Below are 16,481 nucleotides of genomic sequence, written 5' to 3'. Positions count from 1 at the left end.
ATGAGTAATGAAACTGTACACAGGAAACATCTTGACATAGCCTACTTCAAAGCCAAGTGGACAAAAACAGATATTACAAACATTGGATGGCTGTGCATTATAACTGTATGTAGCTTGGAAATCTTACCTTTTTATGCTTCATCAGATCACTTTACTGGATTGCCTGGACTGTGAAGTGAGAAAAATAAAATATAATTCGGACAAACAGTTAAGACTGTATGGTTTTTGATGAGTTTAGCCTGGCAGAACTCCACTACCTGCTGACCTTAAAAAAACAAAACAAAACAAAACAAAAAAACAACACAAACATTAATTGAAGTATTCGATATAATGAGGAACGACAATAGCACATCCACTGACAGCAAAGTAAACACAGTATTCTTCTCGTATGACACTAAGCAACTAACTGCGTTTACTCACAGAGGAAGAATGCAGATGAGTAGGCACACACAAATGCACACGCAGACATACAAAATACCAGGGTTTTCTTAGTGCTTACAAAACGCCGTTGATCCTTGCTTTCAGATTAGTGTTCAATACAAAAACTGTCATTTTTTTCTCTATGACACATTCATTTGGAATCAAGGTGTGTAAAATTTCATTTCAGCAGCTGATGGGCCTGACCACTGCTTTCTGTAAATTCTTGCATTTTCAGTCAATGAATTGATTCAAATTTTAAACAAAAGCGTAAACACTAGATGTTATGAAGTAAGACAATAAATAATAGGACGATTATAAATGAAAAAATATTATAAACGAAAAATAGGACTATTTTTGTCAAAGAACAGATGATATGGACAAAACAACAAAGCTCTTAAGCCCCAAGTTGCACTATAAATCTTCATTTGGAGCTAGAAATCAAGCTAAAAAGCACATTGTATTTCCAGTACTAACACTCACTAACATTTGTCTGTTTTTCAGGTACCCACTCACAGTTAGATGGTAAGTCCAAGAGTTTATATCAAGTGAAATTTCAAAGATTTTGTACTAGTGTGACCTCCTCTGCCTAAAGACATTCTTCCTCCCATCAGTGTGTGGTCAGCCCCCCCTCAACACCAGGATAGTGGGGGGTCAGGACGCCCCTGCTGGTGCCTGGCCCTGGCAGGTCAGCTTACACAGATCTGGCAGCCATTTCTGTGGTGGCTCCTTAATCAACAAGGACTGGGTGCTGTCAGCGGCTCATTGCTTTCAAAGGTACTGAATCATCCAGATTTCTGAATCTAACAGAACGTGATATTGATTATGAACAACTTTTAACTCGTTATGTTCCTCTTCCTCAGCATTACAGCTCCACAGGTCACCGTCTACCTGGGTCGTCAGACTCAGCAGGGACCCAACTCAAATGAGGTGTCCAGAGCAGTCTCTCAGATCATCAGTCACCCTGACTATAGCTCTCTCACCAGTGACAATGACATTGCTCTGCTGCGTCTCAGCGCGTCTGTAACTTTCACTGACTTTATCAGACCAGTTTGTCTGGCTGCAGCAAACAGCACCTTCTTCAATGGCACTGACAGCTGGGTCACGGGTTGGGGAGACACTGCAGAAGGCGGTAAGATCCTCTGACATGACGTGTATGTAGCGTTTATGTTGCCCCTTGGATACAGACAAGTGCAGCCCAGGGTTCATTTACTTGGTTACTAACATAGTTATACCCCTTTGCAATTTAGAGCATGTCTTAGTGAATAATGCATCTTTAATGTACTTTCAGTTCAATAAAACTATGGAGCACATGCTCAGATGTACATGTGTACATATCAGAATTTAACACAACTATTTATTAAAGGTACGAACAAAAATAAACAAATTACTGTGGCTTATAATGTATCTTCTCCAATAATAGATAGATAGATAGATTAACAGAGATAGACAGATAAACAACAACAACAAATAAATAAACAAGCACGCTTACTGGGTTGCTTAGAAGGATTCTAATTCATTATTACTACTTTTCTACACCCAACTGTTAGTTCATCTAACACACACGCACATGCACACAAGCTGGCAGGCAGACAGTGAAACAAAACGACAAAACAAATAAAATAACCCACGTTGCAGGCCTGAGCAACGCTTAGGTGCGTAGTGGCCAAAAACAACAGCCCCGACCCTTTCTCTGTAATAGAGCAAAGAATAAAAACTGGTTACATACAGCAGCCGACTTAAGGAATCCGACTTTCAGAAGCAGACAGTCACGAGGTGGCTCCCGAGCGGTCCAGACGCGGGGAGAAATCTCCGTCTTCTCCGGTCACCTAGAGCATTATCTGATCGGCCCCATACCATCCCGCGTTGACAGTTAGCGGATTTTAATCCACGTCACCCAGAATAAAAACATGTACAGTGGTCCCTCGCTATAACGCGGTTCACCTTTCGCGGCCTCGCAGTTTCGCGGATTTTTTTAGTGCAATTTTGCATGATTTTTTTTTTTTTTTTTTTTTTTTTTACAGCGCATTGTGTTCTACGTCCTGATTGGCTGTAGACCATTGTCAATCAATCTCCTCCGTGCCGTGTCTCCTGTACAGTACAGAATGCGTTCAGCTTGCCAAATTTACATAAATCTTCGATCGCTAGCAGTGCGACTCTGAAGTGCTGTACTGTATGTTTGCAAGTTTTCTCAACAACAAACCCCACAATGTCGACGAAACGTTCTGCACCGTCAAAGGCACCTGCGGTAGCACCCAAAAGGCAGTGGAAGATGCTAACCATCGCACAAAAAGTTGGACTTCTGGACATGTTAAAGGAAGTTTTACAGCCTTAAAACATCTATAATAATTGTAAAAAATAAAGCTGACTAATTCGCGGATTTCGCCTATTGCGGGTTATTTTTAGAACGTAACTCCCGCGATTAACGAGGGACCACTGTATTACGTTTCGGCCAACGCATTTCCACATATATGGATCTCATGTACTTATTGAGACAATAACTTATATTGTCTCCTAAAACTATATCTCGGAACTGTCATTTTAAAACTTTTTTGTTTCCTTCAAAACTGAGTAGTCCCCACTCCTGCTCTCCTCGCGCACTCTCCACTTATCCACTTAGCAGCGCTACGTGTAAATTAGGTGGAGTTTTACCGTACTGAGCCGTGAAGATAAACTCAGATAAACCCAGTATGAGGATCACTGAGGAAGATGTGCTCGTAACAATTCAACACAATTTAAAAACGCTGATAGGTAGGTATGTTTGGGGGGGGGGGGGGGGGGGGGGAAGCAGATACAGTGTTAGTAGTATAGACAAGGAATGCATATCTTAAAAGAGGTTGCAGTAAAACTTTGCAACCCCTCAAAGCTTCTGCAAATGGTCCTGAAAAACAGTTATTACAGTTCATATCTTTATTAAAGAAAGATACATCACTTGTCTTTTACTTACAGTAACAGCCATATTGAGAATTACTTAATCTCAGCAGTAGTGAATAGAATTAGGACAATTTTGTCTCCTCTAAACATATGTGTCCCATTTTCCCCTATTCACTCACCCACTGAGGTCACCTGAATGTTCATATATGTGTGTTATTAAAACATAAAAGCCCAGGAAGATGGAGTTTATGGAGTCCTGTCCATGTTCAGTTGGTTGGGATTTTGTCATTCACTTAATCTATCCAGTCATTTGAGTATTTGTATATTCAGAATACACAGACATATTGTCTTATATTTAAACTGACTTACGTGAGTCAGTTCAGTCATTTTATACAATATGTGTTTATATGTTATAGATGATTTTGTTCTGTGGAGTCACAGTAAGTGACTGACTTTTATGTGTTTGATCTGTTTTTCCTCAGTCTCCCTTCCCTCACCTCAGACTTTACAGGAAGTGGAAGTGCCAGTGGTGGGAAACAGACAGTGTAACTGTCTGTATGGTGTTGGCTCAATCACAGACAACATGATCTGTGCTGGATTATTAGAAGGGGGCAAAGACTCCTGTCAGGTGAGTCTCAGTAAGGAAAATTCCTCCATGTCTGTGTGTGTGTTTGTGTGTGTGTGTGTGTGTGTGTGTATATACACATACTAAAGAGTTTGGAAAAGATAAGTGTCCCCTCCCCCATCATTTAACCACCTCATTTGTTTTAACAAATGTTAAAATGTCGTTGCCTTTTTATTTTACCTAATTAAAACAACAAATAACTGTTGATTTTTTATGTTATTAATCATTTGTAAAATGTTGCCCCTTTGTATTTGTGCTGTTCTTGCGCAAGACACTGTAACTTTTCGTGTGAAGATGGGAAAATCATTGAATTTGTGTGCTCTTAATAATAACATATTCATTTTGCCTCTAAACCATTGTAATAATAATTGGAAAGTTATTATAACAGAATAGCACTTAATTCCATCTACTGTTATAATACTGTAATACTGTGCACTGAATAAGCCCAGGAAATCTGGGAGGAGGATCACTGGCACTCTCTGAATAAAAATGTCATTGTGGGCATGCAGAGAGTGGCAGGGGATCAGGGTGATGTCACAGTCAGTGTTGGGTGTGATGTCAGAGTCAGTGATCATTCTAGATTCATGTTTTACTCTGAACAATTCCACTCAGGGAGACTCAGGAGGACCAATGGTGAGTAAACAGGGCTCTCGCTGGATCCAATCAGGCGTTGTGAGCTTTGGGAGAGGCTGTGCCCAAGCAAACTTCCCTGGAGTGTACGCCAGAGTGTCCCAGTACCAAGACTGGATCAACTCTCACATCACCACTGACCAGCCCGGCTTTGTCACATTTACCTCCAGTGGCACTGATGGGGATTTGAGTGTGAGCTGCACTGGCCTGCCTGCTATCACCACCACTACAACCACTACCACTATAACCACTCCCACCACTTCAACCACCCCCACCACTACAACCACTACAACCACTCCCACCACTACAACCATTGCTACTACAACCCCTGCCACCACTACATCCCGTAAGTGCATCAAATATTTCCCAAGTATAATTAGTTAATGGGTTTTTGCATTCATTCATTCTCACATATCTGTCCCTCTCTCTCTCCCACCTCAGCTCAGTCTTTTATTTTACCCTTTCTGTTCTCTTTCTCTCTCTCTCTCTCTCTCTCTCTCTCTCTCCCTCTCTCTATCATTTCCGGCTCCTCAACGCTGGTGCTTCGTTCCACATCCATTCACCTTCATACTGCAAATGTTCCTGCTTCAGTTCAATCTCCTGTCACAAATTGGTTGAGTGAACTGGCTGCATGTGTACCAGCTCTTATTTAACACAGGGCAGGCCAGAAAACAGACAGACAGGAACAGAAAACAGAGGCAAGATACAAAATAATACAGACTCACCAGTGGCATTCAACAGCAAAGAAAGGTCAGGTTCAGTCAAGACTTCACTAGGAAACAATGAAAAGGCAGGGGTATTTATACCAGAAGAAAACCAGTCTTGACTGACAAAAATAAGTGTCAGTGATTGATTAATTAACTGAACAAAACAACAAAAGAAGGAAATGACTAAAAAAAGAAAACCTAACTCAAAATGGCCAGTAGAGGGGGAGAGGGAGAGAACCTTCCCTCAGCTTCTCTCAGTACAGACTCCAGTTCCTGAACTGGTTTAATATGGCTTGTAGCTCTAAAAGCTCTTCTTTTAAATATATCCCACAGACAGTAAAATAAATACACTGTAAAGCCACATATGAAACTCATACAAATATTAAGCCCGAAGCCATTTCATTGAAAGTGAAGTTAGCAACACTCTGCTATCCCATGCACACATATTTGTGCTCGCGTAAGCACGCACACACGCACGCACACCCACACACACACACACACACACACACACACACACACACACAAGGCAAGGCAAGTTTATTTATATAGCACCCTTCATACACTGTAGTCTTTCAAAGTGCTTTGCAAATGAGAAAATACAAAATACAAAGATAATTAAAATTCAAAATAAAAAGATATAAGAGAGTAGAAATTAAAAACATGATTAAAACAACAGATTTAAAAGAGAAGAAATTAAACATGATTAAAACATGATTAAAACAATAGATTCAAATGAGAAGAAATTAAACATGAAAAGAAAAAGCAAATTAAAAACTGAATGAAGATAATAAGGTGCCGTTACAGGATAGAAATGCAGTAGAGCTAACACTGTGTTAAACTGAGCTAAAGCCTGGTCAAACAGGAACGTTTTCTGCCTGGATTTGAAAGTGTCTAGTGTTGGGACTCTTCTAATGCTCTCTGTCAACGGGGTTCCATTTAAGAGCGCCGTGATAGCTAAATGCTGCTTCTCCATGTTTAGTCTTTACCTTAGGCAGTATTAACTGACTCACCCTTAATGATGTGAGGGTATTGTTCGACTCATTTTGCTGCAGCATATCAGATACATACGCTGAGACTACAACATTAAGTGATTTATAGATCAGTGATAGTACCTCAAAGTCTATTCTGTAGCATACTGGTGGCCAGTGTAAGGATTTAAGAATGGGAGTGATGTGTTCCTTCTTTTACTCCTAGTGAGAACTCTGGCAGCTGCATTTTGAATCTAATGAAGCTGTTTGATTGTCTTTTCTGGAGTCCAATTAAGAGACCATTACAGTAATCAATCCTGGTACAAATAAAGGTGTGGATGAGTTTCTCCAGGTCTAGTTTAGTCAGAAAATCTCTAATCTTATTGAAGTTCTTAAGGTGATAAAATGCCGATTTAGTAACTGCTTTGAAATGATTGCTAAAGCTGAGATCGAAGTCCATTAGTATGCCAAGGTTACTTGCTAGTTCTTTAGATTTTAGGGCTCTCGAATCAAGATAAACAGCTAGTCTGTGCCTCTCATTGTTATTCCCAAATAAAATAATCTGTGTTTTATCTTTATTCAACTGAAGAAAGTTTTGCTCCATCCAGTTAGTGATGTGTACAAGGCACTTACATAGTGAGTCAAGGGGACCATAGTTGTTTGGAGAGAGGGCCAAGTAAATCTGGGTATCATCTGCATAGCTAAGGTAACATATCTCATAGTCTTGTAGGATTTGGCCGAGAGGAAGCATGTATAAATTAAATAAGAGCGGCTCAGGAATTGAACCCTGGGGCACACCACAGGATACTGGCTCTCTCTCAGAAACATTCTGAGAACCTAACCCTAACCCTAACTCTCAGAAACATTGTTCAAATCTGTTTTGCAAATGAGGTGACTGGGACCAATATTCTGCTCTGGCTTTGTTCTGCGATCTCTGAGCAGCAGCTTTAGCATTAGCGTTGGCATAACAGGCTGTGCTAGCACGAGTGGAGGATGAAACTATAGGGCTATATGTAGCACGGCATTTGGATTTAGCTCCAATGTGGTCCGATTGCTTGTCTCTGCCAGCTGCACTCGTGTTAGCGGCTCTACCCACGCATTCCGCTGGCCTGGCTCTGTGTGTCTTCACAGCCCGCTGCTCCGCTAAGCCCTCCGCCCAGTATCTGCTGTCAGCACTCCCACACTCTGATGCTCCTCACATAGCGCAGGAATGCAAGTTCTTAAACTCCGACAGCAAGTTCTGAAAACTCGTTTCAAAAACTGTCATTTTTTGACAAGTCTGTAACAATTCTGACAGCACAAGTGTTCTGAAACCACATCTTCCAAATTCTGTCTGTTCAACGTGTTGGCTCTTTGCTCAGTTTTGAGTTGTTACTTCGTGTGCAATTCCTGATCAAGCCTTGTTGTAAGCGCTGTGTGGTTCTTTGGATTATTCTCTGTTGTTGAACCTCTGTTTTGCCTGTTCTTGGAATAAGAGTTTGCCTGCCAACTCCTTGGATTTGTTTGCTGATATCTTGCTTACTGGATTTGACCTCCGCCTTGAGCTGTTTTCTGATTTTGTCTGACTCTCTTGGATTCCTCTGCCCTGATTTACCAATTAAAAGGAACCATTTTACTGAATTACTTTTGCCTCGCTCTCTGTATTTGGGTCTTACACTTGGTGACATAAGGGTAAAGCACTGGGCTTCCAAACCAGAGCCCCAGGTTCGTTACATGCCCAAAATGTGAATTACAAACCATGCCCACTAACAAACTGATCAAGGATTTGGTGTCCCACATTCTGCTTTGCTATGACAAGCTCCCACTAAAAATAAGAGTTCTCTCTCTCTCTGTGTTTTCAGCGGTGGTCTGCGGCAGTGCCTCTAGGAACAATGTTGGTACCGGGAGCAGCAGCTCTGTAGCTAGTGCAGGCGTTTGGCCATGGATGGCCAGTCTGCAGCGAGGAGGCAAACACGTATGTGGAGGTACACTGGTCGCCGAACAGTTCGTTCTGAGCTCTGCTGACTGCTTCTCCAGGTACCAACTGAATCACAAGAAAATTAAAGCCTATGATGGGTGGTAATGGCTATGAATTTTCTAAATGTTTCCTCCCTTTTGCCAGCTCCACCAATGCTTCAGAATGGACCGTGTTCCTTGGCCGTCTCAATCAAAATGGTTCCAACCCTAACGAGGTCTCTCTGAGGGTCAACAACATCACACTGAGTAACATGACAGGCAACAATGTGGCTGTTCTGGAGCTGGCCAGCAAACCCACACTCTCAGACTTCATACAGCCCATCTGTGTGGACCTGGGAACAGAGACCTTCTCCACAGGAACACAGTGCTGGATTGTGGGCTGGGGTGCAGAACAAGGAGGAGGTAAGAATATTTATTTGAGTGTGTGTGTGTGTGTGTGTGTATGCGTGTTAGCACCCTTGCATCTCAAGTGTTCATTAATATTATTGTCTGCACCTGACATTCTTATAAATCCTGATGAAGACTGGAACTAAACCTGATTTTTTTTTCCCATAATCTTTTTTTGTTTGTTTGTTCTTTTTTTCTCTTTTGCTCAGTTGAACAAACCCTTCAGCAAGTCCAGACTTCTGTGGTGGATTGTGGGAATTCATCCTCTACAGAGAATATTTGCACTGGTTTGGTGGATTTTCAGCAGGTAAATCAGTCTAATTATTCAAGTACTGAATTCCAGAATGAAAGTTAAATAGTCACAATGAACTTCGTTTAAGTTTAGGTGTTCAAGAATCTCAGTAACTACCCTACAACATTGTAAAATCATAAAGTCATACTTATTTAGAATCTTTCAAATTTTATTACCTGAACTGAATCTTGTACATTTTACTGATTTAACTCATGTTATATTCTTCACAACTAACATAAGTTTGAAAAACATGCTCAACTTGGTTTAAGATTAATGTCTGAGAGCAAATTTCATTTGATTTTACAGTGTATAATGTTTAATGCTATTTTATCATAGCCATCTCATTTCATTCATTCATTCATTCATCCATCCAGCCATCCATCCATCCATCCATCCATCCATCCATTCATTCATTCATTCATTCATTCTCTCTCTCTCTCTCTCTCAAAGGGTGATGCTGGTGGCCCTTTGATGTGTAAACAGGGTGTGGCATGGTTCCAGGCTGCAGTTTTGACTGTCGCTAACAGCACCTCAAACAGCAGCGGTAGCAGTAACAGTACAAGTCGCTCAAATGTTGTTCCTCGTGCAGACATCCAGGTCTTCAGCCGAACTTCTCGCTATAACAACTTTCTGGACAACACTGTGGGCAGCTTCCCTCCACGAGCCTCCAACAGCACATCTTCTAACACCACAGCCTTTAACACCACAGTTGGCCCAGCAACCACAACCATAGCAACTACCACTGAAAGTGGAGCTGGTACTTCACTTTCCCTCTCTCTCACATCTCTCCTCATTCTGTCCATTCCTCCTTTTCTCCAAACCTTTGTTTTGGGTCATTGAGTCCCCTCTACAATGTCACATTAATCACTGAGCAGGGTCAACAGTAAAATTGTTTTATAGCTTAAAAATCTGTTTGTGTATGGGATAGCAATAAAAAAAGAATTAAACCTTTGGACTGTTCTATCAAACTGAGACTTGGGTAAGAAAGGGGTTGGTGAACAGCTATTTTAAAAACTGTTATCATTCCTTTCTGAAGAAGTCTTATTGCTTTAGCTTTATTGCTTGCACTCTCAGAGTAATCTGATACATTTCTGTAACGAATGAAGATTTTGAAAATGTTTTATAATGTTGATTTTTCACCATTTTTACAGTTTTGCATTTAAATCTTTTAAGCTTTATGCTTAAGATCAGTCTAATGGAATGATGGACACTGCTGAAAACTACAAATCTAATCATTTATGCTAAATTTGTTTTGACCTCTTTGCGTTCTCAGTTAGGACCTGTCAAAATTATGAGATCAAAAAATGAGTGCCATTCAAAAAATGTCACCAGGGTACCTTTCATTTGTCTGATAAATGCTGCCACACTTTTTACCATCTGTAATTCTTCCACTGTTTCTCAGTTTCTTTCCACTAAATAATTTAATGCACTTCAATAAAAAAAAAAAACGAACTAACAGATATTCTGTTGTTTGCACAGTTTATTTAGACTAATAAACGTGTTTGTGAAATGTTGGATGATTACAAAAATGCTGTATTGGTGTTGATTGACATGATGTACCAAAAAATACCTTTAACTCAATTAACCCTAATATGTTATTAATGACCTAGGCCCTGGCTAAGTAACAATATCAATCACTGAACACTTTTTTAATCAATGAGTAATTACCAAACCCTCTCTGACAGAGTATACAGTTGTGTTGGTCTTATATTCACAGTACAGTAATAGCTGCCATGCAGTTGCCATATCAGTGTTTTACCCCTTCAGAAGCATTTATACTGAAATTTTAAGAAAAATGATTATACCATGAAATATACCGTTACCATCTGTGTTTCAGCTTATACCGTGATATAAAGTTTAGGCCATACCACTGTGGCAATCGACACGGACCCCTCACCGTGTCATGCTCATTATTTTTTCTCCCGCTAAATAACTTGCTTTCTGTTTTCTATCACGCTTTCCTTTCCTGTCACTTTACATCACCAAACTTTTTCTATTGTTTTTTTCTTCTCTCTTTGATTGCCGTTATGTCATTGGCTTTTTGCCGTGACTGAAAGGGGCTGGCGTAGAAGATAGGAAGGGGCGTGATTCCTGCTACGGTGAGGGAAAACTGGAAACGGCATTCTCGCGGTTTGTTTTTCTCTCCCAGTCCCCAAGGCGCTTCCTGTTCGTTTATTTTTCATTGTCGATTGTTCAGTACGCGCAACTTCGTTTTCGTACGGCGTGGGAATTTTTTCTCTCCACTAGTCGGAATTACAATCACGGACTTGTAGTGGTTGGACTCCACACTGGATTGCTGCTCGGCCCCTCACTTTTCCTGCCGGCTTTCCCCCCTACTTTCCCAGGTGACTACCCTCGATTTCACACTCACTATCTGCTGTTTTCGAAACACCGTTCGCATTGTTGGCAAACTTACCCTACTAACCGGACTCTCCGTGAGGAGGGACGAACTTTGCGGAGGTCGTTTTTTTGTTTGTTTGTTTGTTTGTTTTTTTGTTTGTTTGTGGTTGATTCTCCTTTCAGTTATCCCTAATGAGAAACGACCTTCAGTCGGTCGTCTGTATATATGTAAATATTTGTGACAAATTGTAAATTGTGTATTGTATTCTGGGCTGGACGTGCGGCGTTTTGTGTTGAGTGTTGCCATTGAGTTTTGGTTTTTTTTATGTTGGTTATTATACACTTTACTTTGTTTCTCTGGATGTTTAACAACTGTAAATATATTCATGGTCCCTACTCTGTTTTCATCCTACTTTGAAATATTGATGGGAATTCTTTTTGTATGACTGCCCTGAGATAGAGCTAGCTGTGCCAGGCCGCAGGTGAATCTAGGCCCTACTAGACGCCTATGCGGTCTGATAGGGGTAAAAAGGCTGTGAGTAGACTATACTATTCTTCTTTAATTTTTTTACTTTCTTCTTCTTCTTCTTTCTCTGTGACGCTCCTAGCGGGCGTCTGGCACCCAACTAAAAGTAACCCTCTTTCAGTCTGCTGTTTACCGCTATAGATTTGGCGCCCAACGTGGGGCCCGAGCTCTGAGGACGAAATGTTTGCTAGCGAAGAGGACCTTGTGGACCTTACTAGTGACATGCATCAGTTGGATTTAGCCTCAACCCAATTGGATGAAAATCACATGGCAAGAGACAACCGGCAGGCCTTTTTCCAAAGAACTGAAGCTCCCACTTCAAATCTCTCTCTTATTGATATGGAGCTTTGTGGGGATTCGGAACTGGCCTTACCACTTCACCCCCTACCTACAGTGTGGCCAAAGAATATGTCTGCTGAAGGTGCAGCAGGTAACTGGGAATCCTTACATACAGCTATACAAGGTCTCCAGTCATCCATGGCTAATAATTTCCGGAAGCTCTCAGTTACCCAGCTGGAGCTGAAAACAAATATGAAGGAGGTTTTGGAACATATTCCACAACACGTATCCGACCTTCTGGACAAACAACAAAAAGAGTTAAGGACCGCTATGGATTCTCACATCACTCATCTACAAAGTCAACTCACCGCCACCTTCAGCTGGCGCTTGAAACACCTCCAGTCTGAAATACTACAGGACACAAAAGCAATAATGCAACCGTTTATTTCAACTTTACAGCAAGTACAGTCTGAGGTTGCAACATGTTCAAAATTGATGGATTCATTTCATACCGATTACCCATTATTAAAACAGCAAATGTTTCAGTCTGTTTCTTGTAATCATGCTTGCACCCAGACAGTAACTTCTCCACCTGTGGGAGCCAGTACTCCTGTTGTCCAGCGGTTGCAGCGTTTACAGTCCACTGTGCAGCCTGGATCGGAGGAGGCTGTTCTGGCTTTTCCTCCTAATTCTGCTCTTCCAGGGGATTTGAGAGGCATGTTTATGGGGAAAACCCCCATCAAGATTCAGTTTCCTTGCTTTGGTAGGAAGGAAGATGATCCTGACCCTTTAAGATTTCTGGAAAATTGTAATGATTATCTTGCTTTGAATCATCTGCATGATGATGAAATCATTGCCACGTTACGGAATGTACTCTTCGGCACTGCCCGAGATTGGTGGGATGTTGCTCGTGAAAACATTACCAGCTGGGCGGAGTTTGAAACTCGTTTCCTTTCTGCTTTCCTCTCGGAGGACTATGACGATGAGCTGGCCGAGAGAGTTCGGACCAGAGTCCAAGGAGAGACAGAGTCTGTCCGGGACTTTGCTTTCAGCTACCGTGCCCTGTGCAAGAGGTGGAAACCTGGGATCACCGAACCCAAAATTGTCAAACTCATCTTAAAAAACATCACTCCTCGTCTGGCCAGTCAGCTCCGGGGTAGAGTTAAAGATGTGGAGGAACTGGTCAGACTGGGCACTCAGCTGGAGAAAGACTGGGTACATCATCAACAGCTGACTCAAATTAGCCCTGCTTCTGGTATTCCTTCCTGTCATCGTTTTTCTACTATGAAATCCACACAGGTTATAGAAAAGCCATCTGTACTGTGCTGGAGGTGCAAAGGCCAGAATTCTCCTGGATCCTGTCCTTCTTATTCATCCTCACAGGGACCTGAAAAAGGGAAGAGAGGAACACAAGGACACGAGCATAACGTTTCGGATAAAAAGGGAGGAGTGAATGCTGCCATAAGGCCAGAGGCCTCAGGAACCCCTCTTATGACCCAAGCAAAAGAGGCATCGTCTCCCTCTGCATGTCTTATACCCATACCTCGTCAGCTTCTGGTTCCTGTGTCTATCCGCCAATGGATAGGAAAAGCCATTGTAGATACGGGAGCTACTTATACCCTCATGCAAGAGTCCCTCTGGAGAAAAATGGTGTGCTCACAGGAGAAATTGAGACCCTGGGTTGAAGGACCGTTGTACTTGGCCAATGGAGAAGCCACCAATCCATTGGGTTGGGTAGATCTAAACATTCAGCTCCATGGCCTGGCTGTCTCCCTTCCTGTGGCAATTCTTCCCGCTTCATGCCTTGCCTTTGCTGTGGTCCTAGGTTTGGATTTTATGCATTTTAGTGGCCTTAGACTCTGTGTCAGAGATCAGACTTACTACCTGCCTTCAGCTCCTTCTTTCCCTTTTCCCTTCCAGCCTGGTACGGCAGATATATCTGGCTGGACTCTTCAAAAACAGTCTCAACTGGACTCTAAAAAAAAACCTCTAAAAAAATCTGGTTTTAAGTCACCTACTTCTGCGTTACTGACAGCTGTTCCTCCTCTTACCTTTGACACCGTGGAACCCAATGCGTCTTTTTACATACAAAGAGCAATTGAGAGTGCCATGCTTGAAGGGGAATTGAAGGGCTGCTTTCAATCAATGCTGGAGGCCAACGGTGATGTTTGCACACTTATTCCTGGGAGAACTTCTGTTTTAAAGCATGTTATATATACTCAACATAGTGTTCCAATTAAACAACGTCCTTACCGTCTTTCCCCATCCAAACAGGCCATTGTTCTGGAACAGCTCAATGACATGCTGAATCAAGGTATTGTCGAACCCTCTAATTCTGGTTGGTCTTCTCCTGTTGTGCTAATACCCAAGAAAGATGGAGGACATCGATTCTGTGTGGATTACAGACGTTTAAATGCTATCACAGAAAATGATGCATACCCCTTGCCTACCATCCAGGAGATCCTTGATTCGTTAACAGGAGCCACCATCTTTACCAACCTGGATCTTAACAGTGGCTACTGGCAGGTGGCCATGGATCCTCTTAGTAAACCCATGACTGCATTTGTCACTCCCGCAGGGTTTTATCACTTCAATGTCATGCCATTCGGTTTGAAAAATGCACCTGCCACATTCCAACGGTTTATGGAGATGGTTTTAGGGGAACTGAGGGGGCAGATATGTCTTGTTTATCCTAATGATATTATTGTTTATTCGAGTTCTGCACAACAACACCTCAGTGACTTACAGCAGGTGTTTGACAAGCTGAAATTGGCTGGACACCCTGAATCTTAAAAAGTGTAACTTCTGTCAGACCACCATTAAGTTTTTGGGACACATTGTCACCCCCCAGGGTATACAACCGGATCCAGATAAGATTGCGGCCGTAATGAATTTCCCCACACCAACCTCTCTTAAAGAGGTTCAACGCTTTTTAGGCATGGCAGGGTGGTACCACCGCTTTGTACCAGGCTTCTCCAAGGTGGCAGAACCTCTCAATGCCCTAAAAAGAAAGGGAGCAAGGTTTACGTGGAATGAGGTATGCCAACAGGCATTCGATGCCCTGAAAAATTTCCTAACTACTCCACCAGTTCTGGGTCATCCAAACTTTCACTTTCACTTTGTAGTCTATACTGATGCCAGTGATACCGGCCTAGGGGCAGTCCTCACCCAGCAGACCGGAGTGGGCACTGAGGAAGTGTTGTCTTATGCTTCTCGAATACTTAACAGTGCTGAAAGAAACTACACCACTACAGAGCGTGAGCGCTTAGATGTTGTGTGGGCTTTGGAGAAGTGGCAGTACTACCTGGATACCAAGTTGTTCACTGTTGTCACCGATCATGCAGCTCTGAAATGGGTTCTCTCCTCCAATAAAACGAATAGTCGATTGATCCGCTGGGCTTTGCCACTACAGAAATTCAACTTCTTTCTGGAATATCGAAAAGGAAAACTCAACACGGTTCCCGATGCCTTATCCCGCACTTCTGAAACCATTGAGTGTTCTCCCATTTGTAACACCTTTCAGGCTTCTTCTCCTGCCAAAAATGGGTAAATCTGATTCACCTGATCTGATGTTTCCCCTGGATGATGCTCAAGTATGGAGGGCTCAACAAAGTGATCCGGGTATTATGGAAATTCACCAGAGCCTGTCAGAGGATGGAGAGACCAGCAAGTTCAGTGACAAATTCTGCATCCTGGAGGACAAAGTTTATCTGAGAACTGTTGGAACCGACCCTCAGAGTGTTCATTACAGATTATATGTACCGTCCAGTCTTACCAAGGAAGTAATCCAAGCCTACCATGATTCCCCTGTCAGTGGACATCTTGGAGTTTTTAAGACCTATCGACGTCTGAGGGAAACCGTATACTGGCCTGGGATGTGGAAACTGGTTAAGTAGTTTATACAGGAATGCCCCATCTGCCAACAGTACAAACCGGATGTTGGACGTCCTGCTGGAAAAATTCAACAGGCCATGGTTCCACAACCTAATGTTATGCTTGGCATTGATTTAATGGGACCTTTACCTAAGAGCACCTCCAGAAATGAATATCTTTTAGTTGTGGTAGACTACTACTCTTCCTGGGTGGAGCTTTTCCCTCTTCGAAAGGCCACCTCCTCTGTAATTTCTCAGATTATTCGCAGGGACATCTTCAAACGTTGGGGGGTTCCCCTGTATATTCTGTCCGATCGTGGGTCCCAGTTTGTGTCATCTGTTTTCCAGGGTTTCTGTTCCACCTGGGGAGTAATGTCCAAACTCACCACTTCGTACCACCCTCAAACTAATTACACTGAACGGTTGAACCGTACGTTGAAAGCCATGATTGCTTCGTATGTAGGTGACCAACATAACAAATGGGATCAGTATCTACCAGAGTTTCGTTTTGCTCTCAATAGTGCTGTCCAGGAATCCCTTGGTGTCTCACCTGCAGAAGCCCATCTTGGGAGGTGTCTAATCGGACCCATTGACAGAATTCTGCAAGT

The 16,481-nt window shown here is 42.3% G+C and overlaps 1 protein-coding gene across 1 annotated transcript in view; it reads left to right on the top strand.

Annotated features, from left to right (window-relative positions):
• The window catches only part of LOC115829787 (transmembrane protease serine 9-like), a 38,450-nt gene extending 22,899 nt beyond the window's left edge, over positions 1 to 15,551 (top strand). Inside the window, exons 8-19 of the mRNA XM_030793951.1 lie at positions 1,032 to 1,194; positions 1,281 to 1,549; positions 3,774 to 3,919; positions 4,529 to 4,892; positions 8,063 to 8,237; positions 8,323 to 8,579; positions 8,774 to 8,871; positions 9,307 to 9,564; positions 12,578 to 13,216; positions 13,385 to 13,925; positions 14,427 to 14,575; positions 14,814 to 15,551. Of these exons, the coding sequence (XP_030649811.1) occupies positions 1,032 to 1,194; positions 1,281 to 1,549; positions 3,774 to 3,919; positions 4,529 to 4,892; positions 8,063 to 8,237; positions 8,323 to 8,579; positions 8,774 to 8,871; positions 9,307 to 9,564; positions 12,578 to 13,216; positions 13,385 to 13,925; positions 14,427 to 14,575; positions 14,814 to 15,551 (3,797 nt within the window). The remainder of the gene's footprint in view (positions 1 to 1,031; positions 1,195 to 1,280; positions 1,550 to 3,773; positions 3,920 to 4,528; positions 4,893 to 8,062; positions 8,238 to 8,322; positions 8,580 to 8,773; positions 8,872 to 9,306; positions 9,565 to 12,577; positions 13,217 to 13,384; positions 13,926 to 14,426; positions 14,576 to 14,813) is intronic.
• The last annotated feature ends 930 nt before the right edge of the window (positions 15,552 to 16,481 follow it).

This window comes from Chanos chanos, chromosome 16 (assembly GCF_902362185.1).
Source record: "Chanos chanos chromosome 16, fChaCha1.1, whole genome shotgun sequence".
NCBI lineage: Eukaryota > Metazoa > Chordata > Actinopteri > Gonorynchiformes > Chanidae > Chanos > Chanos chanos.
This window is presented reverse-complemented; position numbering and strand designations above follow the sequence as displayed.